The sequence below is a fragment of the Varroa jacobsoni genome, unplaced genomic scaffold (assembly GCF_002532875.2).
Source record: "Varroa jacobsoni isolate VJ856 unplaced genomic scaffold, vjacob_1.0 scaffold_1259, whole genome shotgun sequence".
Lineage (NCBI taxonomy): Eukaryota > Metazoa > Arthropoda > Arachnida > Mesostigmata > Varroidae > Varroa > Varroa jacobsoni.
In genome coordinates, this window is record NW_019214161.1 from 20,372 (window position 1) to 46,674 (window position 26,303).

Genomic DNA, 26,303 nt, shown 5'->3' on the forward strand with positions numbered 1-26,303 from the left:
AAGTAGACTGTTTTCACATCCGGATTAAAACAGGTGAAACTTCTTTGCTTATGAATACTTGACATAAGGAAAAAATTTACTATGAACTAAAAATAAGTGCTTCGAAATATTAACGAGCGGGCTTCATGATTACTTCTAAAGCATTTTGTAGAAATAAATGGTAATTACAGATAATTGAACTTTAGCCAGTAGCTAATATAATTATGTGATCATAAACTCATGAGGACCGTTTAATTGCTATTTTATTTCAGAAACATCCACTCTTAATTAATTTACACAACAAAACCTATCTTTTATGTATATGTTTTGAAAATGAAGCTCAATGAATAGGTAATTATAATAACATGATTAATAGACACTCAAACCTAGTCCAACAGAAACTTTGTGACTGCCCAAAAAATTAAGTGCTCTTATTTTATGTTATCAGGGTTATTCTGAATTAGACTAAATAAGTTATTTTCTGGTGTTGATATTATCTTGATTAAGTATGATCTCTACATTGGCACTATACTTGTTCAGATTATAGGCTTTCATTATTTTTATCCATAGAGAGGGTCTATGATAACGAAAAAGATATATTTTAGTAACCCGTATATTGCTCAAAGAATATAAAAAACGTATTCTTCGAAACAAGCTAAATTCATCCTACAGATGGGAACTCGAAAATGTACACTTTATCTTAACAAGTATACCAATGTGATAGCGGTTATCTAAATAGCGAATACGGAATTCTAAATCAATAAGCTTCATTCTATTTTTCCTATATGAATTTTTTTTGGACACCAGAGATCAAGTTAGCGTGTTATAGGTAATACCAGGTTCATCGGGCTCACGTTCTTTTGCAATTTTTTCACGGCTTTTGTAATTTTTGTTGCTCCGGGTCGCTGAGCCGCCCCCTAGCAGGTATTTTGCGTTCTGTTTACTGCAAAGATCACTAGTCTCATTGTTATCATACAAACAAAAAACGAGGAATGGAGAGCAGATTGCGTCTTACTATTTATTCAATGCACTATTGTTGCAGAGCATCTCTCCATCATCACTAAGGACTACCAAGTGGGGTTGATCAGATGTTTTCTTTGATGCCAGAGGAGGTATTACACCTTGTTCGTAAACAAATATCTATAGAAATTTCCATTTTGATTGGATTGTCGGCTCGGCGTTAGCAAATGTCTGTTTGTTGTGAATAAATATCTATAGATTTTGTGGCAAAGACGTACAAAGGTGAGCTATACCAATGCCTACTGGAAAAAAAGCATAAATTGTGTCATTGTTAACCGGTATCAGAGGGACCCAAAATAGACTTAACAAAATTTAACGCGAGTGATCAACCGTCGAATCGAGTGGACAGTATTGTCAGTATTGACTATGCAGGCTTCTGGGACATTGTAACAGTCGAGCGCACAACTAAACGTTAGGTGAGCTTCTATATTCGACCAAGACCTTAGCTGCATTTGTTGATAGCAGAACCGGACATGTTTGCTGGCGATAAAAATGTCTTCTACTCATATATCTAAAATAATAACAGAGAAAGATAAAAAAGTGATTTTTGTACAATCGGATTGTTTTATTTCATTTGTGTAAGTTGTTAGAAAGAGGCACCGTTTCAGGGCCAGTCAATTTACATTATACTTATATACTTTATTCAGAAGAAACCGTAATCCATTTAGTGGCGTTTTCATGTTTCGATATCTACAAGACTAGTTTTAATTAGAGGGCTTATATATGTGAAACAAGTCACGCAACTCTAACAGGAGGGATCATCAGTCAATGAATATAGGCTCATCATTTTTTAACGGTCCATTGAGACACATACTGTTGAGATACGTAGCAATCTTAAGCTAAAGTTTTCCATTTTTTGTATTTTATATTTAGGCGTCGATTTTAAAAAGGGAGTTGTTGAATGATTGAGTAGACTATTTGAAATCACCACTCGTCTTTCGAAACCTGACTAACTTTAAAATAACTTTATTGAAAATATATCTCAGTAGGACTGGCATTAATTAATATTCCTTTGTAGCAAACGAACGTCTAGAAAGAATAGTCTAATTTAATTAAGCTCTTTTATATCTTATATCTTTTTTAAAGAGATTTAGCTCTCAAATTTTTTTGGCATCTTCCATCATTGTAGGTGATGTTGTTTAGAATTTTAACACAGGTGAGTATATTTTCTATAAGCTGCGAAATTTTATAAAATCTTATAAAAAACAGTTGACATTATCTTGACAAAGGTAACTTTCCACAGGTAACAGTTTATCTGTTGTCTGTTCTGTAATTAGGTTTGAGAGTTTATTAAACTTTGAAACAGTCAAAATTTAAAAAGGCGTGTTACATAAATACATCGTAGCATTACTCGGATGCGACAGTAACGTTGCTTGATAACCGCTAAATCTTATTATCATTATCATATATGTGTGGTGGAGGCAACCAGTTAATTTCAATATTTATAGTTACTGCCGTATACAGTTAACGATGTAGTACGTTGCTCTGGGTGGGATTGTTCTTTCAAGCTCAACAGAGTTAAAAAAAATTCGTTAGAAAAGTTGAAATTAAGAGAAATTAACGATTGAATTTATTTTTAGCCTAGGACAGGTATTCATAGTCAGCAAAAAGCTGCTTCAAAGCAATTATGTCGACGTTCTCAGAAGAGTCTCTTGTCAAACGGCTCAAGGAGCTCAATCAAACTCAACAAGCGATTGAAACGTTAAGTTTATGGCTTATCCATCACAGGTACTCGAATTTGATGTGAGCCGTTTGCCGTAGCGTATAACATATATAATGCGAGTGCAAAATATCTAAATGGGTGAAAGAGGCAATGAGTCATCAGAATATGCATGCCCTTACATTGACAGCTAATGTATTCGCGTTAAATATTGATATATTATATATAAACTATAAATTATATATTAGTTAATATTTGTAACAGAGTTTACGCTCCTACTCCGCATTTTACCGTAACAACCATACCAACCGTATTGGCCAAAACATCTCACGTTGGCAAGATAACTTTTTGTATCTTTAGAAAGCATCATAAACGGATTGCGGAAGTATGGATGAAGACGCTTCTTGACCTGGAGAAGGCAAGCAGAAAGGTTTGTATAACAGCTTAAAGAGCTATTCAGAATATGTATTAAATTATTTTATTCTAATATAATAAACTAATTAGTTAACTACTTAATATTCAGAGTTGCATCCTACTGAATCAGTAATATTCTCTTTCACCTCTAAGATTTACTTTTATAGTTTAAGTCTTATGTACTTTTAATAGCAACACTGAGGGTGTTGTCGTAATCCGATCTCTTCATGGATTATGTTGGAAAAATCATCAAAATATTCGCCTACACACAGACCAAGAATAGCTATTAGCGATACTTTTCCCTTTATTGTTTTTGATTTTACAGCTTACGCTGCTATATTTGGCCAATGACGTGATCCAGAATAGTAAACGTAAGGGACCTGAATTTTCCACATCGTTTATAGGTCTGTACGTAGAACAGTTTGTAATTTTGAAGTCGGCAATCGTGAATATCTATTGGCATAACCTTCAATAATGTTGCATGTAGTTGTGCAGCTTATACATATGTAATTGTGGAGCAAATAGTTTTTCTAATTGGACTCTTTGATATAATTATTAACATAACATTTGAAAATATGAGCTGCTATCATGTTAAGATAAAATTTATTCACACATATTATTAGCTACGTAGAAGTGTGTACATAGGAGATCAGAAACATAGTCACTATTATAAAAGCATGGTATCAAGTCAGAATAGTCATGGTCCGTTATACTTATCTTACAAAGGAGAGAGGGCGTTGTTCGGTAATGCCCTGCGTCGAATGCATGGTTTTCAGTACCATCGACAAAGGCAGCCGTCACCGGAAGCTGCTAAACCGCTATTACATTTTTACTGTATCTCTGAAGTAAGTGACAACTTGACTGTGAATAACCTCATCTTTATTATTACACTTGACGATGCTGTGCTTTCTGCTATTTTGTATGCTGATGTCATCTTCAGATCCTTTGGATGCAGCCTTTCGCCATATGTACACTGTACATCCAGCTGAAGAGAAGGTAGGCCAATCACGTACTTCGTCTCTGATAAATCGGTACGGTGTAGCATATAACTTCAGTTGCTATATCAAATGGATTATTCATCTGCGTAATTTGCTTCAAAAGCTTTCTTGAAGTTGACTGGATGTCATGCAAGTCCACTGTTTCAGGTGAACTGGCCATCTTGATTTAAGAATATTGGAATGCCTAATGGTAATAATTGCTCAATACTAGGCATCCATCTCCGCAGACAAGTTACATATACCATGCAGAACTGAGTTATAGAAACCTGTAAATTTCTATTGCGTGAATTGGGCATTGCTGTCTATATTTTTAACGTATTCCTTTCCTAGAAATTTTGTAATGTATATGGAAACACGTTAAGACACATATGTCTATATTCCAATAAGACGATTGCTTGTAAAACACAGACATTCTACGTTTCGTTATATAGCAGCAAAAGTTTCGTCGATGCGACTTAGTCGAATATTAAGTTCTAAGTGCTCCGCGCTTTCTAATAATACTATTTAAAATAACCTTTTTGATGCGCCTGTCGTTTTGAAAACTAAAACAGAGAGGCAAGCAGCCCTAATTTTTTTTAATACAATGACAAATATGATGACAAATTATATGTAATTGCAACCGCACATTTTAAATATAAAGGTATCTGATTACATACAACTTAACTAAGGATTTATAGCATAGTTATCTTTTCCACCTGATTTTAGATTTTGTCTAGTATTGGCCGTATTTTGAGCATTTGGAAAGATAGACGAATTTACGACGAAGCCGTGATCGGTCGATTTGAAAAACATAAGACTCAACATCAGAAGTTACAACAGGAAAAGTCTAAGGCCAGCGACAAAGACAACAGCATTCAGAATCCTAATAGTCACAATAATGGAGATCAGAAGCGAGCTCGAAAGGTTTGTACCCTTTTCCCAGGCCTGAAACTACCTATCTTTTTTGGCTAAGCTTTGTTGTTGTCTGGCGGCTTTTCACGAGCGCTGTACAACCAATTGCCCTGCGCTTCTGTGCCGTACACATATATGTATATGTATATATTTTCTATTCTATTTATATCTTTAACAAGTAGAAGTATTATTTTTTTTTTCATATTTTTACCAACAATTTGTATTTAATACTTCGAATTGGACTGAAAACTGTGCACCGCGCCTATTTTCCGTAATATTTTTTTATTCAATGCCTTGTTAAAATCTATTTTCATTCTATTTTAGTTGTTAGGAGACTCTGGTGCTCCCTCTTCGCCCACGGCTCCTCCAGATCACAGCACACATAAAAAGCCTCGAACATCCCTTTCGGTATCATTTAATGGCGATGCCAATCTCGGCGAAAAGATCGCACAGTTTCAGAGCAACCAAAAGGGCAGCCGAAGCAGCAATTTCGAAGCAGACGTTCTTCCTGAAGATTTTAAGCCTCCCGAACACAATGAGGTAAATTGACCTTGACCGATGGAGCAAAAACAAAAAAGAGGTTTCATGCTTAAGGCTAGATGATGAAGGTCATACGACCTAGCGGTTGTATTTTTTAGAGTTTTGAGGTGATTTATATAATACTTTTAATTTATGGTTATATACTTTACGAAAAGAATGTGACCCTAATGTTGACCAGTAAGTTTTTTCTATATTGTCCGTTTGTAACAATCTATAGGTGATACGCGCGATCCTTGCACTTGAGAATGCGTCGTCCACGGACGCAGTAGTTCGGGAAAAAATCGCATCGCTTCCCCGCGAAGTTAGCGACGCCGCACTCTTACAAAAAGTCAATGACCAACACACGCTTGATTCGCTTCGTAAGCAGGTAACTGAAAACAAATTAAGGAAAATCAAAATCGCTATTGAATCTTGGTCTGTACTTTATATTTAGATATAGACTTAATGTTGATGCCGTTAGTAGGCCGTTTGATACCAGTTCTAGCTGGCATGCGAATAGAATACGCTAAATATTTGTTGTGTTCTTCCATAAAGGTAGAGGATGCGTGTAATCTTCTTAACGCATATAATGGAGACCTTGATAAGGAGATTACGGCTCGAGGCAAATTAGCCACAATTCTGCATGATTTCCGAAGGTAAGATATGGAGGATGCTGCTGTTAATAATTGGAGCGTTAAAGAATTCGTCATAATGTATTGCGTAACACATCACGCATTTCGAGGATCGCGCATTTTTAATCAAATCCATTGATTTCAGGTATAACGCTCACAAAATGCGAGAAGCTGAAAAGGAGTTAGAAGTATATAAACAGAAGCTCAGCAGTGCAATTCAGGTACTCTTATGAGTCTTCACCTTATTCCTAAGTCTCCTAGGTGTCATATTTAAATGGCTCGGGCAAATTTTGGTCTGGACTTGGCTTTCAAGAACTGTTGCAGTTTAACATTAAACCTATCATTACTGGTCGATTTACCTGTTCTTAAACTTTTCTTAGGTGTTCACATTTAAACGTTTAACCGAAACAATAAGAAAACCCTGTCGATTCGAAAATGAGACGAATCAGAGGAACATTGAATTCAGCCATGTTAAACTTTTAAAGACATGTTATAATGGTAGCGTCCGATGATGTTACAGGTCCGCGACGAGGTGAGACGGCATGCCAACAAGCTTCCCGACATGTCGAAGCTACCCAACGTTCAGGGTTCCCGCCTTGGGCCCTTGCCTACCGCCGGAGACCTCTTTACCAAGTAGACAACTAATAGTAACAAAACCTATTGCTTAACACGTTTTCATCCGTCATATGCATGAGAGAAATAGTAAAGAAAGACGGTTTTTTTTTTCGGCACAACACGACGTGTACACCGTGTCGGTTGTCGAAAGTGGAGCAGTCTAGCCAAGTAATAATCATAAGGATTATTATTTTTATTACCACAGATACTAGTTTCTCATCGGATCGCAGTAATGTCAGAGCACGTTTGTCAGTTTGGCCGCCTTATGTAATGTGGATCTATTTCGGAGACGTATACATATCTATATAGGCTTAGTACACATTTCTGAGGGACCTTTTGAATAATCTAACTTGTATGATATATTATATATGATACCGTGGTAAATTAAAACGAATAAAGCTTTTTCAGGTTGAGCTCTTAGGATAACTGCTATTGGGTCGCGGCTGGTTAGGACCTTATCATAGCTTATTGTGTTTTAAGAAGCGAGTTATAAGTTTTCCCGGATAAGTTCAAGCACACACAGTTTTTCTTCGTCAGTAGATTTCCGCAGTTAAACTACCAATGGAATGTACGAAAAAGTAGATTGTCGGCAATAGGTAAAGTAGTATACTGTTCTATATAGGTAAACAAGTTCAACTGAATAGCAGTAACGACTGTCTCAATGTCTGAACGCGTGTGTAAAGCTAACAAAGGGTGAATTCGATATTTAGCAATGGATAAACAATAATTTAATTTTATTTTAATTTATATCAGTACAGGATGCGAGTTTCGAGACAAGTGCGGATATGTGAATATATGTATGAATGGAGAAGTCGCGAATCAATAATTAAGCACTAAACATTTGGAATCATCACAGAACTTCTCGTTCTTCTCGTTGTGTTTTCCTTACGAGTATACAGACTTAGTTAGCTGACGTTTTTTTTTGTTTTATGTGCGATGACAACAGCCTGACTAAAGTTGGTGAGATTCGTTCTACCTGGTTATCAAAGGTTTAAGCCAGTGTATTTTATTTGCGTTTAAAAGACCGAAATTCTAAGTTAGCCACTGATACATTGACGAGGCGCCTAAGATGAGCTTAAGATAATGCTGCAAGGGCATGAGGTAATCGTTTTTGCAATGCTATCTACCTATTTCAGTGGTTTTCTGTCAAATGTCGTAATCAACCGAATTCAAGCGCAGAATTTAAAATAGGTAAACCAATATATATGATGGAAACTGAGGTTCATTAATGAAGTATAAATGCTAATATGTTAAGTGAAAGGAAAAGTGTTCATTCATACAAATCGCGTGATTTGATTAGCCAGCCGTAAATCGTACAGAATCCTTGCTTTAGGGAAGTGATGCTGAGACTTTGGTAAATCATGGAAGTAATTACAAATGAGGGAGTCTACGAGGTTAAGAGTAAAGACAATGATGGAAAATTATGTGCAGGGGGACGCGTAAAAGACTGCACAAAGATATTTAAATAAAGCTGCTTGTTGCAATGAAGAGGGCTTGAGAAATTATCGTTTTCTATTTACATAGCCATTTTTGCATTGCCAATTATAACTAAGATCTTGGTTTAGGTAAAGTAGTGCATGATGTTTAACTGTTCAATCCTTTAAACTTGTTTAAGCGCTTAAAAAGTAAAATCTGAGGCATGGACGCGTGTCCACACATGTAACTTAATTATTGTTTTTAGTATTGTAATTAAATTGACTGATGTTAATACCGCAAAGGGAGTGTAAACATAATGTTATTACTATTTCCAGATAACAATATCGGGACAGCATGGACTTCTCATTTAAACTTTTTGAGTTGAGATAATTTTTATAGCAAACATTATTAATTATCCGTCAACGTTGTCAGCAGTTCTAGGCGTGATTAAAACTTGAGCGTATTGTATAATGATTGCGATAACGAAGGATGCCAAAATAAATCGTTTGAATTTTTCAAAGCCAACCGAAATTTTTTGAATAGCTTCTCTAAACAAAAGGGGACACAATTCTGAATGCATAGCAGAGCAACAAGAATTATAAAATGTAATGGCAAAGTGGAAGCCAGGCGCATAATTTTGGTTCAATGTTAAACTCGTTGTCACAATGTGCAGTTTGCGAGATTGACCCGCCAGCTATTACGGTGGTCTGCGAAGTCTGCAAATGCTGTTCTGCCTATTTCTTTTTTTTAAATATTGCTATATGGCATTACAAATTGGAAACGATGCATGTCGATATAATTCCTGCTACAGCTGTAACCGGCCACGAGGGTACACGCGCACCGATAGCTATATCTGCAAATGTACTGTCGACGTGTGCTCTGCATGTTACGTATGATGAGTACCTGTGTTCCCATAATAGCTTAGTGGGTAACGTATTTGCCTGCTAATCTTTGGGACCCGTTATAACCTATCTTCGAACCCGTGCATAGACACACTGTTTCGTGCTGGGAGGCAGCCGTCGCGTTTGGTAGAATACCTAACGGCGATACCAGACGTAGAGTTCGAGAAATAGTGTCTATATGCCTTTCTACTGTATCGTGCCGTCGAGTAATCCGTACAGCCCTAAGGAAGTTTTGCTGGCATAGATTTTGTGCACTGCAGCTACCGTGGTTGCGAAAATACAAGCCATTACCAGTCACTTGACCATTTTTTTCGAACATTTCTGCGACTATATAGTACCGTACACGCCACCACCAGTACAACAGGTTCTAATCAATACTTCGTGATTTATGCTTGTCTAATTAGACATAAAAACTTACGGTTAATTGACCGCTACCACAGAAGAGAAATTTCGTGAACAGCATGAGAAAGCATCTATATAGTCCTGATTTGTTAAATATTGCATTTTAAAGTGAAGATTATCAGTTATAATTTAGTCAACACCAAAGTCTTTTTTTTATATGAACACAAATATGTAGTAAATATTGTTGGCAAAACTTCAAGTAAATAATCGTACTTTTTTTGTATGTAAATTATTTTAACTTATGTTCCATTTCTGCTTAGATGAATCATGTTCTTCTCACTACTGCTTTTGCTACTTCGGAGTATTAACGCTTCCGACTCTAGGGACGAAGATATGCGTTGCTGTCAATTTACTTGGAGAGGGAATGACACGATTCATTTACTTTTAACGTAACGAAACCTAGCAAAAGCTTGGATAATTTTTTTGTATTATCCTCGGCTTTTACTCTGTTTTAATTACGTAGCTTTTGCTAGGACTACGTGCATTGTTTGACATCTATAAACAGAATGCATAATCCAAATGGTCAATGGTTAAAGATCTTTCAGTCTGAGACAAAAAATATTTTTACAACTATATACCAGTTTAGGTAAAAACATTATAAGAAAAAAGTAGTTTTCAGAATCAGCCTGTGGATTTTCGATATCATTTTCCGTTTAGCACTCTCAAACTAGCTGCATACAAACGACCTTAATTACGTAATGGCGGCAGATCAACAGTGCTATGAATATTTCCCTACATAGGATCACTCTTGTTCTCACTGTTGCGCTGTTAATTACCGAGATTACAGCGTGCTGCTTTGGAGGCAGACATCGCAGTAACTTTAGCACGAATTTATGGAAAACGTCATATTTATGATAACGTATGGCTTTAACCATTTTGATTCTCATTTGCCTTTTTGAGCGCTCGGCGCTAAGACATTTATACGACTATAATTTTTGAAGTTGCTGTTTACTGTCATATCATTAAATGGATATATCAACACTGCGTAAAGATTTTTGTTTGAGGCTCAAAATAAAATTAGTGTGCTATTATCATTATTTGGTATGCAAGTAATAATAATATCCTGTCCACACACAAAAAGTGTGTTAAAATGGCGATTAACCTAAAATATTTTATCTAAAATAATTAAAGCTTCAGCCACTGTCTTAATTTTAAGACGTCACACGCACACATATATATTATTTATAGATTTCTTGGAGACTACAGCATGGGAATGCTAATGGCTGTGTAACCATTATGATTTATGAACTGTGCAGTATTTGTCCTAACCCTATTTATTAAGAACGGCTCAATTTCTTTTTGGTAAATCCCACCTAATGTACGTTAGTAACTACAGTATAAGCTGCTGTAAATGACATTTCGATTTTTAAGCAGCTGCTGTATCAACACCAATAACCTCTTTTTTCATTTCGGCACTGAATCAACCTAAATCTACAGATTCCAGCTATTCAAAAAACTCACCGCGAAAACATTTATTTCAATTGCATTTGATGGATAAATCCCCGCATGATATGAAAGGTTAACTATTATACATGGAAGCGAAATGAAATGTAGAAATGATTCTTGATGAAACAAAAACCTGGCTATTGATTTGCTATAAGGTCTACACCAGCAGCAAAGACAAATCACTTTACAATAAACACGAAACTTGTATATGTTAGAACTACCACATTAAGATCGTCCTATTTGGTTAACTTGATGGATATTATTTAAATTTTAATGTTCAAAATGTTAACATCAGACGTGAAGACAATGCGAGCGCCGAGATAAATGAAATAAGTATAGATCTTTAGAGACTTTTCTATCCTGAAATTCCTGGCCCGTTCATAAAATTAAGGAATTAAGAGAACTACTAGACATCAACTGGTTTGGTTCACTTAGTCTTTATTACCTAGAATAATCAGGTAGAAAAACAAAGACAGTACATAAATTTGCCGGAACTGCCCAAACGTGAACAGATGTTCATAGCGCATATTTACGTTTGTCGGGGCAAAATCGTTATTCTATATAGGAAAATGGGGATGTAATCTGTTATTGTGATCGTAGCTCATTATCACGTGCGGCGATGTTTCATTAACATTGCACGTTGTGCATTCGTGCACGGTCAAAAAGCACGTTAATGGTTTTTTAGCAGACCTCCTACATCTGTCTTTGCCTCCATCGGACCGGTCTGTTTCCAAAGGTACGTTGGCCAGCCGTAAACAAAGTCGAGAAAGAGTCGAAAAATAGACGTGTATGAGTCTGTGTATGTGTGTGCAATTTGTGTTTAGAAGCTCGCGACCGTCTAGTCATTTCAAAGCGGCTCCGTTAGTTCTACTATCTTCAGCAGCAATGTCCATTTCGGCCGCGATGTTGCTAATTCTACTCGTTTTCTGCCGTTCTTGCTCGGCTACCTTCATGGACATTTTCCATGGCTTAGGCTCTCTGTTGGATTTCACTCGTCATTCCGCCCGACACAATGATACAGCCAGTTCTCATCAGTCTAAACAACACAGGTTACACTGGTTTGGCGTCATGTCTGGAGGCACTCCGTGGCCTCCTCATCAAAATGCGCAAGTTGAAAGTTTATCGCCACCAATAAAAAGACGTGTAATGGACACAAAACATGTTGAAATAAAAAATAGTGAACAACCAAGGCTTATTATTGTCGTTAATGGAGAAAAATTGAGGACCAAGGCAGAAGCAACCGTTGCCCCCGCGGTTACACGTCCAGTTGAAGATTCAACCACAACCGCTCAAGCTAATAAATTCTTGACTAGTACTGCAACTCCGTCTTTGACCTTAACGACATCGACCAAGTCAACTTTTCTGACCGATTTGGGAACACCAAATGGTGAAAATTCCGCAAACGAAGCGTTGCCTGATTATGTTATCTTTAAACCTTTACAACCCCTAGACTTGGATAGGAAACCTCCATCAAAGATGGTTCCAGGAAAGAATGATCTTGCCGAATCAACAACGAACTCCTCTCTCGTAATCACACAATCGGCCGAACCGTTGACAACTACCGAAGAGGCTACAAGTGTCACCCAGGTTTCAAGGCCACTACCCCCGCTAACGCCATTTATCATTAATACCTTGATTCCTTCAACAAACGCATCGTCCACGGGGGAGAGTGCCCGTGAATCGGAAACGCTGCCGGACTCCGCCGAGAAAACAGGACGGAACCAATTGACGTTGGACATCAATGATATTTTTCAAGTTATTCAGTGATTAAATTGTTAGCCACATATTTAGAACACAGATGATCGAGAACTTCAGCAAATCACGCTGAAGCATGATAGCTTCAATTTAGATTGTTACGAGACTTATTTTCTGGGCAGGTTGTGACAAAGGTCGTTTTCATGCTTGCGGATCGACTACAAATTTGCATTTCTTCAAGAAAAATTCATAGAATGAGGATGTCAAATTTATTGTACTGTTACGTCGGCGCTATTTTTATTGTATACATGACGGGCGTGAACACACTGGTCTATGAACGATGCTACAAGAATTGGTTTTAGCATCATATTAGGTATCTCACTATTGACCGGCAATAAATGCACGCAGTGTTTAGATTGTGAAGGGTTGTATTCAGTTATTCAAGTAGTGTAACACAGTCTTTAATAAGGATCTCAGATGCTTCCTTCCGGTGTTCTAGGAAATACATACAACAAAATGAGATCTCTAACTTAGTTCCGCGTACTAGACTCAATGTGGAGTGTAATAGGCAAGCAACCCAACAAAGTAGTGACAAAGTAATCTTCGCTTATACGAGGCATTTAACGGGCGTTGCGTATTTTACACCATAAACCAGCTTGACAAAAGAAGCCGAGTAGGGATAGCAGATCACAAACGTGAGCTACATGTAACATGCACGGCACGAAAATTGTACGAGGATAGTTTTTGCGATGGCTGAGAAAGCCTTCTAGCCAAAACTCCACAAATATCTGTCCTGGGGCTTCGCTTGTTTACTGCGTTCCAATTAATTACATATAACGTAAAAAACAGTCATGTTACGAGAAATGAATACAAAAAATCAAATATTTATTATAACTAAGCAATACAAGATGTGGGGGGCAGATACTTTTCGATCAATAAATAATGTTTTGTGCTGAATTTATGTCTTACTTGTTGTAGTGTTAACTGAGACAACGGTGCTTGCTACTTCATATCTCATGATAATACTAGAAAGAAAACTAAGCTAACAAAATCGCAAAACCAGTACTTAGCTCTCTCAACGAAAAAGTCAGTTCTCGTGTGGCCAGAAAAACCATAGATGAGGACATGCGGCACGCAGTTACGCGGAAAAAGTGAGATCAACGTCTCCTTTTGTTAGTATGTTAATGTTCATACATTAATGATGTTATTGTTAATAATTAATATTCTTTCTTACAATAGAGATTCCTCATGGTTTTCTTATATGTAGCAAATAATATATTCATATTATATAGTTAGATATCAGCTTAAAGTTTTTCTATTATAATTCCCCGAGTTTAAAGAGTTACTTGACCCGTTCCTTGATTTAGTATCATGTGTTCTGCAATATTTGAACTACGATGTTTGTTGCTTATACTTAGTAGCAAAATGGTAGAAAATGACCACAGTGAACTCCCAATGCGCCATTTGAGCGCTATTTATGCCGCTTGCTTTTTAAATACAAGTTAACACTGTCCGAACAAGAGAATATACTAATTGGATTCCGGATTATAATCAAAAATGCGTTCCAACCGTTAAACTGTGGTCTGCTAATTATTGTGAATCAAAATCAATTTTTCTGTGAATAATATTTCACTGCCTGGACAGGCCGAGACTTTCTAGGACGAACAGCTTTAGATATTACTGGACGAAAATTTCACTCAAACTCAAACTTGATCAGTTTGGCGCGTCTCAATGGACAACATCGATTAGTTTGTGCGCTATTGGAAAGTTTAGAAAAAAAAATAAGGAGGGTAAGACAGTTAAGGCATCAAAGACGTCTATAAAGGGCTACACTATCTTATGAAAGCGTTAAAAAAGATTATTTCCAAAATCTGTTACCCGGAAAACGGTTTTCGGATGTCAAGGGACTAACAAAGATGGATCTCTATTTTGACTCAAGGATCCGAAAATTCTAGCGCAAGGAAATTCGCGAACTGCGCTATAAATGCCTAAAGACCCACTAATTACTAATAACTCCCATGGCTGGCCTCTTCAAGGCTATTTAAAAAAAGTAACGCTTAACATTGGTTAAAAAGACTAATCACTTATTTGTACACTCCTGAGCTTCATTATAACCACTCAAATGGTGTCATTTTTGCTCCATAGCAGTTACTCTGTTACCCGTCGCAGTTTTAGCATTCTACAGTTTGAGCTGTCCTGCCAGAAATTTAGTGGAAGGCTCCGGACAGTGTTGAATCTTTTAAGAAAGGACATTGAAATAAGGGTCATTGGATCCTGGTATTGTGCTTCTACAACTTTCAGTGCGAAGTTTTGCAGTCTGGTCATCGAGGGAAGGAAACCTACGAAGATAACGAGATACGAATTTATTCATCAATTAAAGTTCTCCATCAGTTAATACACCGACCAGCTATATGAGCGACTGTCCATAGCAGTAACAATTATTTTTCACATACTTAATAACGGCTACGATTGCTTCGTTGATTACTTAAATCAACGAAGCAATCGTAGCCGTTATTAAGGCTAATATATGTACCGTTATTTAACTAGTTTTATTATAGCAGCAATTAGACATCAATAGATTTAATAACTTGAGTAGGCAGATATTCCTAATTCTTCCATCAATTATATTTTTAATAACATCCACAGTAATTCGAGATTAGAAATATGTTGCGAAGATGTATGTACGTTATAACAAAGGCGAAATTGACTGCATAAAAGATACTATGTTTAAATAGACGGAGTAATTTATTTGAGCCATTAGTCGTCTGGCAAGAAGCGTCGTTGCACCTATCCCTAACTTCACTGCGGCAGATGAAGGCAAGTTCTAAAGATTAATTTCTGCTCGTGTGAAACATCCTCTGTACATATGAGCCACGTTTAAATGTTGCAGATATTTTGCAGACAGATCGTCCTTTGTCGTTTCATTCTCTGGCCTATGACAGCGCTCTCCAGAACGCTTTTCCTGTCGCGACCCTCTCCATGATAAAGTACCACTGTTTGACTGCTGGCGGAGAAAGCCGGAATGTACAAGTCGCCCAGAGGTAGCCCGCAGCTATCATCAGTCAGCCATAAGCACAGAACGAAAGAGCAGCGCTTAGAATTAGACGAAACAGGCAATATTGGCGACTACTCACTTGCACGTGTATCCGAGACCCAAAACGAGCGGTCAACGTTGAAACAAGCTTTACCCACCACCGATCTAAACAGGAACACAGAGCGGTTCCGCCCGATTTCGAGGTTCAGACCAATTGTCATCAATCCCAATCTTCTCTTTGCTACAAAGTTCGAACACTGAACTTGTGTCGATGCATTGAACACATTGTGTTGTTTAACTCTGTTTTAGCAAGTGCCTTTCGAATGACGGTAGTTCAAAATACTTCATTGCATTTGCGTGCAAATTGTGTGTATACGCCCAACACAGGGAGAACAAAACATACAGTTACACATTACCAGATGCGAAAGGACGTGCACGCAGTTCAGCAACGATCACGCAACGATCAGATCTGCTTTCGAAAATATTGCTAGGTGCAACGCGGCTAGCCAATCTGTGATAGGAGCTTGATAGCTATGATCTGGCCCTTCTTCCTGAGAGCCTTCGCTTTTCGTTTGGAAGAACGGTCACGCCTAAAAAAGCTGTTGTCAAGACACTTCGATCTAGAAAACCTACGTACCTATCAAATCACTGCTTGCATTGAAGAATAGGCCGTAATTACCTGATTGAGCAACGCCTGCAGGATAAGTACTCATGGCATTTATATAACACCGAGACCTTTCATACAGTTCAGCTAACAACGAGAATAATTGATTGGTTTCGTTGTTGACGAAGACTGATTACCTTTCTGATGTCTGTGACAGAACGCAGTGATCTTCATCGTCTAATCGCATCCTCGTCGGTTTGAAAACTTGTCAAAAAGCGACAATAGACTGCCATATTTCCTTAGATCAATACGAGAAATTTCTTAGAACCGAGATCAAAGAACAAAGACCTTGCTTTAATTGCACCTGCAAACGAATTTCAGTACCAATAGCGGTTAGAAAAATCGATTCAGCTGACTTGTGCAATTGCTGTCAGCTTGTTTTACAACAACTCAAATACTGCACAGATACAGAGTGCAGGAATCGACGCGAATGAATTTGACAACCCGATTCGCAGTCCTTATTTTCGTTCTGGCGTTAGTATGGCATTACAGTTTCGGTCTCCTTGGCGGTAGAAATCGTGCAGGCTCGTCGCGAGAACCCAAAAAAAACTTGCACAAGACCATCGTTTACACGTACGGACTGACAATTGCCGAAGTTAAAAGGGAACCTTTTAATGGAAATATAACTTATTGTAAACTCATCGAACTCAAGTAAGTATAAAGTACATCTTTACTTGCTTAGATCGCAGCTCTTGTGACTTATCTATTTTCAGTCATGAAGATCTTCATAGAGATACACATGTTCCTGAATGCATTACTAAAGGAACTTCCTGAAAAAAAGGAGGGCAATTGAAAATTGACCCGACTGTGGGTATATCCTTCCATCTTAATTTGGTCCGTGTTCAGGTTCAACTAGGAGTTAATATTGCTAATATAGGTGAAAATTTCCTAACAGTTGTTAACACAGTATCATTGGAAGTGTACGTCCGGTTAACACAGCAGCGCCGAAACGAGCCATAGGAAGGAACCAGCAGCTCTCCTTATTACTTCAGTATGTTTTCATTAGGCATATTTTTTAGGACCGTTTGGTTCCTAGACCACTTGATATGAATTTAGTTTAAAAACATCAAAAGCATCCCTCGCACATGATTTGCAGCCCGTCAAGGGCGGGCACGCACCTTTCTGGCACCAATCCAGCTCGTTTTTAAAATGTTAATAGCCGTTTGAGTCTAGCATTTAAAGCAGACCTAAGCCCGCGTGTTACCAAGTGGGTTACCAAGCTTACAACTTGTGCTCCCTCTGGCGATGCGTCTAAGTTGCTGCTTGCTAGCAACAGTTGGTGGTTAAGCCAAAATTATAGCCAATGATAATCTTTAGTGTGAAATTCTCAAAAATAACAGACACACATATGCGCGGTCACCTCGTCAACCTGTCACTATATTTGATTTCCAGTTTGAGTCGGTTGTCAACTTCGCTGTTCTAGGCCGAAAAATAGATAAACCGCCAGCAATAGGGTGAGAAGAATGATGATCGAGATCCGCTCACTTTACTTGACTGAAGACTGGCACCGGAGGCCTAAAGCGAACGCGAACGAATAGGACTTCATACATATGATGCTATTTGGTTGTGCTCAACCCCGGAAACTTCATAGTACGTCGCACAATGAAGTTAACTGATTTATATTTCTTTGTCGAGATTAACTTGTCACTGTCTAGAACGGTCTACGATTGCGGTACTTGTTCAGCTAATGTAGATGATTTCCACGCATCCGTTTACTTCTACGAAAGCTGTAACTTAAGAAATTACAAGTTATTTCATATAGCATGCCGTATCGGCTCCACAAAATAACACGAAGTCGCTGTCACTCATCAATGTTCCAGTCAAAAGGCTTTAATGTGTATGATTTCACATTTTGACAAATCGAGTTGTATCCGATAAGCACACCTTGGAAACAAAACGCTATTCTGTTCCGAAGACGATGTATATCGTCATTTGACCGACAAATTAATAGCATTTGGCTATTTTTACGTATATGTAGGTATACGTGTATATCTTCATCATTTAGCCGGGACCACTTTAGCGATGCGAAATCTTCACAAAGCTACTTATATTACTCCTGTACATTAAGAGAATCTTTAATGTTTGAACGTCTTAATGCGCACTGTGACTATCGACAGTTTTAGTAATACTAATGATCAGTAGATACTAAAAATATTCATTAATCATTTACATGATGGACTGTGTAGGCATTATTGTAAAAATTCGTTACATGATTATTTATTTGGGTTTGGACTGTCTAGTGCATTGCCGCATTTAGTTTCGCATTTACACAGCGAGATAAAATTAACAAATTTGACACGAGTTTCAGTACAGTGAACCCCTGCGACGCTATACCACCACGGTGCGACTATTTACCGGGAATACGGTCGTTCACAACGAAAATCCAAGGTCCTCTTATATATTGCGGTACCTAATTTATTTGCTTGGTGTCCCGATTCTGGTCGAGCCCGGCGTCCCATCCAGGAGAATGCTTGTTGGCTCTTGATTTCTGAGTGCCTCCGGGACAGTAATGATATGTCTGCACGGTGCATAGTGGATCGTTGATAATAGCTGCTTTGTAATAGGCTTAAATTTTTGTTAAATGAATGAATGAATGTCAGTCATTTAGATGCCCGGTGGATACCCTCTTATAGTAAAGTGGGCGACAAAATAAAAACGCACGATGTGCGTATTGTGTAGCAGGCGTGAAAGGACGCAAAATTTTCCGAGTTGACAATATCATTGTTGTTATGAATGGTTGTATTGCGTAAGCTATATAAATACGGGTTTTGAGATGCCCGTGAAGTCTGTTTTGCTAAGATGCATTATCTAATTCACAAGAAGGCAACAATGAACGGATACATCTAACGTTTTTGAAATAACAAACGATGTTTTCCAGTTGCTTAGTCACGCGTCCGATGTCTACTCTTTTTGAATGCTCCAAGCGACCTCCAAGTTTGGGAGCTGAAACGTCGTTTGATTTTAATACGGTTGAAAACGTAGCTACTGGCCTTTGTTGCATTGTTTGTGAAGTACTCAAAATAAACATTCAAAACATTTTTAAAATAGGCGTTTGGATATGCCATGCAGAAGGTTGATTGCTTACGTATTTGATAGCCTAAGAGAATCAACGTCGTTCGAAAAAAATAGTTTGAGGTATTCTCCTACAAACTAGTTTAACCCTTCGCTTAATTAGGATTTGCCGATTCGTGATTTTAGAACAGGGGACGAATGTACGAAGATATTGGAGAACGTCACTGCTCCCATACGGCATTTATGCGCCAAAAAGATGATGAATTTAATCGTCCAATGCATGAATTCGCCGAACGAGGGTGGCGTCGATAACGTCGGAGACGATACTGGATTCTTAGCGGGCTTAATTTCAGGAATCTATCCCGGTGAGTTTATTTCGTTCATTGTGGGTGTAGCCAAAAATTTAAATGCATGAAATGAATGATATGATAAAATTTCTCTCTAAACCTGCTCTCTTCACGAGTTTGCATCGTATATAATATTAACTTAGGCGTACAACTTAGGCGTATACGAAGATGTCGAAACACATAAGTCTGTATCATCATCGCCTAAAGAGCTCATCGGTGATGGCGAATTCTGTTTAGTGTTTCAATTGCCATTCATGTGAACTGGTTCAACCTGTATAGTTCCGGATGAATATACGACTAGGTTTACGACGCTACTGTTGAAGCACGGTCTGTTTGTTTTCGTTGAATTCGCACGTATGTATGCTCGAAGCAAATGCTCGAAAGCTGTGATCGTATGGTCGAGTTGTTCCGCCGCCGTTGGCGGCTATCGCCGCTCCCAACGAAAACCGAGTCAACTAACGTTTTTTTTTTGATTCGGCCTAGTCTGTTTTTGCTCCAAGATACACACTATGGCGCATTATGGACTTGTTCTCATATACAGCCTCTAACGGCTCATTCCTTGCGGTTGTTTAGATAACTACTCGTGTTCTTGGCGCTACGCTCTGCTGCAAAAGAGTATTCACAGACAAGCATATTAACCTCTTGCTACCCTGCCGAGGCGTCGAACGGCAGTGAATCCACCGGTCGGATGATACTACTGTGCTTTTTAAGCTACTCTCCGCCGTCGCTACTTAACTGCAGTATGAGCAGATATCAAAACATCGACTAGCGCGGACTGATCCATGCGCCAGCCAGCAGTCCGACCGACCAGTCTAACCGTTTTCATCAGACATGTCTATGCTTGTGCCTCTATGCATAGGTATGTGTAAATACGCCATCCATGTACCTGTCAGATGTCTTTCAATATAGGTGACACGGCAAGGCTTTGGGATGACTTTTTTCCGGCAATTCGTCGTTGCTTTTGTTACCTTCATACGATACGACAGCCCGGCAATTCGTCGTTGTTTTTGTTACCTTTACACGATACGACAGCCGGCAAATGTTTATACGATACGACAGCTGGCAAATGACCAGCAGTATGTAGATAAAAACAGGGGGACTTTCTGATGACAGCTTGTTATCTCCAACGAAGATAATTGACTATATGTTGTACTGAGGCACAACCAATTCCGCATCACAAGACATACATTTAGATCTTCTAGTCTACTGTGCTATTTGTAATACTAGCTACAACAATGAGAACGCTAAGTTGAGGTTTATTATTTATTTATTTAGCTAATACATATCATATATTAGGTTAATAAGTAGGAACCATGGAGATGACGTTTAAAGATGGTGTCTTTTTTGCGGTCTCTAACTGCCACGCTAGGGTTGATAGCAACTCGGTCTGCGGAGTGTGACTATGGACATTGACTTTTTTTTTTATATAATACTTTAATACCACACTTAACTGAAAACTTACAATCTCGATCAAGAACTTTACTGTGATGAATTTGCTCAATGGAGCTTACCTTTTAGTAGACAATGGTATGTATATTAAGTGATTAGCCATAGCTATTGGAAGCTTGATTCGGCCATCTTCAGACGATGTTCTCATCTGATTCAATCACAAAACGGTTTGTGAATACGTTTGTAACAAACGTATTTTTGTCGTTTGTGTCATATGTTTTGTGTTACTCCTAACACCTGGGCATCGTATACGTTCCTATCTACTACCGTGTTCTGCTGATTGTCGCTTATTGTGCAAATGACATTAGAGCTTCAAATATCCACTAACTGCGTTTATACCATTTGTCAACCTATTACGTATTATTACCAGTTACTCTCTTCAATGGCGTCCTGTTAAGTGCCCGTTGTACATCGTGGTGGACGGGTCGATGTTAGAGGAAACGTTAGATGGCCACACTGCCAGATCTGCCTTTTACTTGTAAGTACGGTTAGCGTGATCGAAAATGTGTTCTTGCAAGATTTTCAAACCTTACTTTATCCGTCTCCATCTTGTCACTTCGGCGACTCACATACGCAATTTGAGCCACATATGATACGATCCGGAATAAAATGAAGTATCCGTTGTACAATAACTCAACGGGCACAGTCAATTCAGCAGAATAAAGGATGAACGAAAAATCCGTTGTTGCTTTAATTTGATAGTGTCCTTTTGGTAAGTCTATCCATTGTAGACCTCTTTTATTTAACATTTAAGTGGATTCCTTAGTCTGTTATCCTGTGAACATATAGATAAACATGTTTACATGAGAGGTCATGAAAATCACTAGTGAACACAAGTCCGGTAGATGAAGTTTTATACGTCTTCATGCAGGGTAGTCTATGGGAAATGTGAGGACTGACTTATCCGTAGCTCCAGTAGCCCCTTCGGTTCATTGTTGGACTCGTAAGAACGTCGGCATCCCATCAGTTAATCTTACGGGTTAATTCAATCGTAAGTAAAAGGCAACATAATTACATCTTATACTCAGCAACTCTTGATAGATGTACTTGTTCTTCTGCACTGTGGCGGCTATCCTTTAGGGTGACGATTGAGCCTGAACTAACGCCGGTCAAAGGCATGTTCTTTCATTCCTTCGTAAGAGCGGACGATGCCATAAGCTTGAATGGGATTAGGACAAGTCGATTTATTAAGTGAGCAGAGAAGACCTTTCATATCAGTTCGGACCAGTTCATGTGGAAAAACTGTTTTTTTAGGCAGTTGTGACAGTAATCCTTTCTGCTAAACAGGATTGTTCAAGATTTGCACAGGCAAGTTTTCTATTTGGTTTATTGTTACATTTGGATAGCAAGATTCTACTCTAGTCAACACTAGAACTACAATACACAAAGCCCGTAACGGGTATCAATAACAACAGGAGAAGAAAAATGGGAAAAAAATAACGTGACTCTTTTTTCCGACGATATATTTGGGAAAAAGAACGATGTGATTCGAATACATCGACGAACCTACGTACGAAACAAATATACAGCATCGGCCTTTTCTATGAACATACATTTACAAATATAATAGGCAATATTTTTGCTACTGATTAAATACGGCAGTGAACGCCGATATTTTAATTCAAAAGACGTAACCTTTCATATTTATAATATTACTACATACTAATCTCGAATTCCTAGTTTGCAAATTTTTAAGCGTGTCAATAGATGCATCGTGAATAATTAGATCCTTATGTGAAAGAATATTCTCGCAATTATATTTTATTTACAATTGTATTATTAATAGTTGCTATTCTGTTCGTTGCATGATTGTATATGGAATGATCTTAACAGAAACCATGTGTTTTTGTCGTTGTCTCTCGAATGCTATCTTTTTCCCCAAGATTGCTCCTTAATTGTCAATAAATTCGCACACACAGAATAAAAATGGATAGTTACGTGTTGTGCGTACGTATGCGTTTTAGAAGAACTGGCCGGCAATGATGTCGCCGTATGGTAACTCCATAAACAATCGCACTCGAGGCCTCAACTCAGAGGTGAATGTCATGGACGAATCATCGCTGGGTGGGTCAGACTCTATACTTGACAAACGAGTCATTCTTGCTTATTGAACAGAGAGTAAACGCAGGTCATCTTTACGAATAACAAACGCCACTCCGTTTTTCTAGTAAATCTGAATACAGTGTGGCCAATAAGCCTTTATTAAAGTAAACTAAAATGGCTAGCTTACAACTGAGAAAGTTGTTTTGTTGGGCACCCTCGGGAATCCCTGTCCATTGACGAGACCGCTACTGTGCTTGGACATATTAAACGTGCTGTCAAAACATTTTGTTTCGATGAGGTGGTTATTACAGGACTGGAACATAAATGCTTCTGTATATCTCACACAGTTATTTTATTGTCTAAATGCGGGGTATTTTTTTATATATGCAGGGTCAAACAATATTTTCATGTCGCGTTTGGGATACTCCTCGGTGCCTCTGACCTTATGAATTGCATTCTAATGACGTCTAATTCTGTCCGCAGGTACAAAATGGTGTGGTGCTGGGCATAGAGCGAAAAATTATTTCGATCTCGGCTTAGAGGTGGAACTCGACAAATGTTGCAGAGCTCACGACCATTGCCCCATTAAAGTTCGTTGCCTTCTCAGCCCTTTATGTACTGTTTTAACAATATTTAACGGCTTCCCTACTCTTTACGAAATTAGCTGGAATCATCTTTAGTCTATTCCAGGATAGCTGATCGCCACCTCTAAATAGCATAAGCCGACCGGTATTGGTAAATCAATATAAAAAATGCTAGTCACTATATTATTCAACAGGTCGGACCATGGGCTCTTGGTTTTGGAGGACGCAACTGGGCTTTCTATACGATATCACATTGCGACTGTGATACTGACTTCTTCAACTGCCTCGCTGAAGTTGATAATCAAGCGGCTGATACTATCGGAGTATTGTACTTCAATACAATGAAAGTACCCTGCCTTCGCGAAAGTCCACAAGTAAAGCTTTGCCCACCAGCAACGTAAGTCGTTATGGCATACAACAGACATGACAAACGGCGGGCCAAAAAGTACCAACCGTTATTTGTTCATTGCCCTAATTAGCTTAGGAGTCCATAGCAATCACGAAATTTAGGGGTAACATAACTATTTCGAATACTTTTTAAAACAACAAGCGATTTTTTGGCATTTTTTGGCTTTACGAAGGATCGAACAAAGAACCCATGTGAAACTCTCTATTGATTTCTGTACATCTTTTTCTGTTATAGGTCAAGCGAACGATGTCCGACGGCTCATTTGCAAGACATGCTAGTGCTTAATTCATTTCAACCAGAATATGTATTTTATGAGAAAAACCGTACCAGGCCGCGATGATCATATAAAGCGCAGTTCTTCGGTGATCTGATAATACCTAATAAATTATCCGTACGGCATAAGCTACTAACTGGTCGGATAAATAGATTTTAGAGGAACCTTGTGTTTGGTAGACGCTTCAAGGAATCATTATGTCACCTTCGCTGTCAAGTCATATCTATAATGCGAACAATTTTAGTAAGACAAAATCCCTCAATCATTTGAAGACACCATGGAAATAACCATAGAATCAAGGCAAAGCGGTTTGCAACAAAGTAAAGCAACTACTTATCAGCGTAATGCGTCGTCGACGCCCGATTTGCAGTAATATTGCGGTAAATATACACGTTGTTATTACAGAGAAGGAACTGTCACATTAACATTTGAATTTCTTCAACCCATATAAGCCACGAAGCGTTTTAACAGCTTACTTTCTTAAGCCTGGAGGACAAATATGTTGGTTTTTTAGATCATCTATTTATAGGGCAGGAAATTTAAATAGCATTTTATTGTTTTTCTTTTTTTGTTACTTACTCAAATTCTACCTAAGGCTACATCTAAACAGTTTGGAGCAGCCTATTTTACATTTGCTAGAATACAGTCATGTTTACTCAATATAATGCGCCATCCACAGTTTTCTTTTGTGAGTGTACCTGTGCCTCTTTGGTGGAGGCACGAGTGAGCGAGTCGATGTTGTCATTCGGAAATCTGTTAGACTCATAAATGCTCTGTACATGAATCTCCAGCAACGGATGTAAATATGCGCCGTTTTGTGGCCATATATGCTCACTCCATACACCACCACGCACACCATGGCAATAAAGCCAGTCCTCCTCTATCCATATAGAATAAGCCGATTTGCTGAGAAACGTATGGCCTCTTTTTAGATACTTTAGCTGTCCATGGTTGCATGATTTTTATAACTGCAGATGTAGCTTCGTTGGCGTTTTGGGAATATGGTATCATGATGTATATTTCACTAGTTATCACACAAACCACACAAACAACAAAGCTAAGTTTGCTTTTCCTCACAATAAGCATACCTATGGGATTGTGAGCACGCCGGAAATTATTTCTGCGATTATTTTTTGCATCGATAGGGAATCCCTATGTTACTGTCCGAAAAGAACCGAAGACAACCTGCTGCTTGCTCTTCGCGAAAATTGTTAAGTTGACGTAAACGACACGGATCACGTAATTGGTTTTATTGTCTTCAGAAAAAATCTGTCTTACTTCTATGACACATGGCATGTACTTAAGCCTTCATGAACAATCCGTAACGTTGTACGTCTACTTATATCAGATATTAACGACCTGATCGTAATAAAAGGATCATTCGAAGTGTAATTTCAAACGGCACCCGTGTACCCTGAGATCCTCGCTGTTTTTTTTTTTACCTCAATCACGGATTTTTTATTTTGCTTTGTTGTAATCGGCTTTTGCTTCTTCTGCAGTCGTATTTATCATTGGCGAAGCGGTGCCTTTTTATCAGTCTGGAGTAAGCCAAAACGTTCACACTTCGCCCAGCATGAAGATATTTGATAATAGTTGACCTTCGCTGAAATTCCGAGACCGACGTACTGTTTCACATATTTATTTTAAAAAACAACTGGTTTAGCGGCAAGAATAGCAGATGAACGCATGCGTGCAAATACAACCAGCCCGCTAAAGCTTGGATACCGCACCACGAACATTTCATTAGAACTGTGTGCGATTCTCCTTCCAGATCAGCTGGTGTATGAAAACAAAGCTGCGAATTAATCTAGAGCTGACCAAACATTGGTAGAGAATTTTTATTTTTATTATAATTGCTAGTTGCCATCCTTTTGAAAGCGCGTAAAGTTGAGTATTAT

At 38.3% G+C, this 26,303-nt stretch overlaps 2 protein-coding genes and 1 long non-coding RNA gene across 5 annotated transcripts; 2 read left to right on the forward strand and 1 right to left on the reverse strand.

Moving 5' to 3' along the window:
- The first annotated feature begins 975 nt into the window (after window positions 1-975).
- LOC111268123 (regulation of nuclear pre-mRNA domain-containing protein 1A) lies at window positions 976-8,230 on the forward strand. Of its 3 annotated transcripts, none has more exons than XM_022846871.2 (11): window positions 976-1,415; window positions 2,580-2,727; window positions 3,020-3,089; window positions 3,399-3,477; window positions 4,014-4,069; window positions 4,777-4,974; window positions 5,287-5,502; window positions 5,720-5,869; window positions 6,037-6,137; window positions 6,259-6,334; window positions 6,634-8,230. In XM_022846871.2, exons 2-11 carry the CDS (start codon window positions 2,627-2,629, stop codon window positions 6,748-6,750), a joined length of 1,164 nt encoding a protein of 387 aa, XP_022702606.1. In that variant the 5' UTR covers window positions 976-1,415; window positions 2,580-2,626; the 3' UTR covers window positions 6,751-8,230. The 3 variants fall into 3 exon arrangements, with proteins under 3 accessions (XP_022702606.1, XP_022702608.1, XP_022702607.1); XM_022846873.1 differs by having other exon boundaries at window positions 3,399-3,444; XM_022846872.1 differs by having other exon boundaries at window positions 976-1,221.
- Window positions 5,552-15,891, reverse strand: LOC147752429 (uncharacterized). The gene is made up of 2 exons (XR_015314076.1): window positions 15,724-15,891; window positions 5,552-5,873 (listed from the first exon to the last, which is right to left on the reverse strand). It is a non-coding gene; the product is annotated as an uncharacterized LOC147752429 (long non-coding RNA).
- A 247-nt stretch (window positions 15,892-16,138) lies between these two features.
- Window positions 16,139-25,823, forward strand: LOC111268125 (uncharacterized). The gene is made up of 5 exons (XM_022846877.2): window positions 16,139-16,938; window positions 19,486-19,664; window positions 23,622-23,728; window positions 23,917-24,119; window positions 24,366-25,823. Exons 1-5 carry the CDS (start codon window positions 16,718-16,720, stop codon window positions 24,469-24,471), a joined length of 816 nt encoding a protein of 271 aa, XP_022702612.1. The 5' UTR covers window positions 16,139-16,717; the 3' UTR covers window positions 24,472-25,823.
- The last annotated feature ends 480 nt before the right edge of the window (window positions 25,824-26,303 follow it).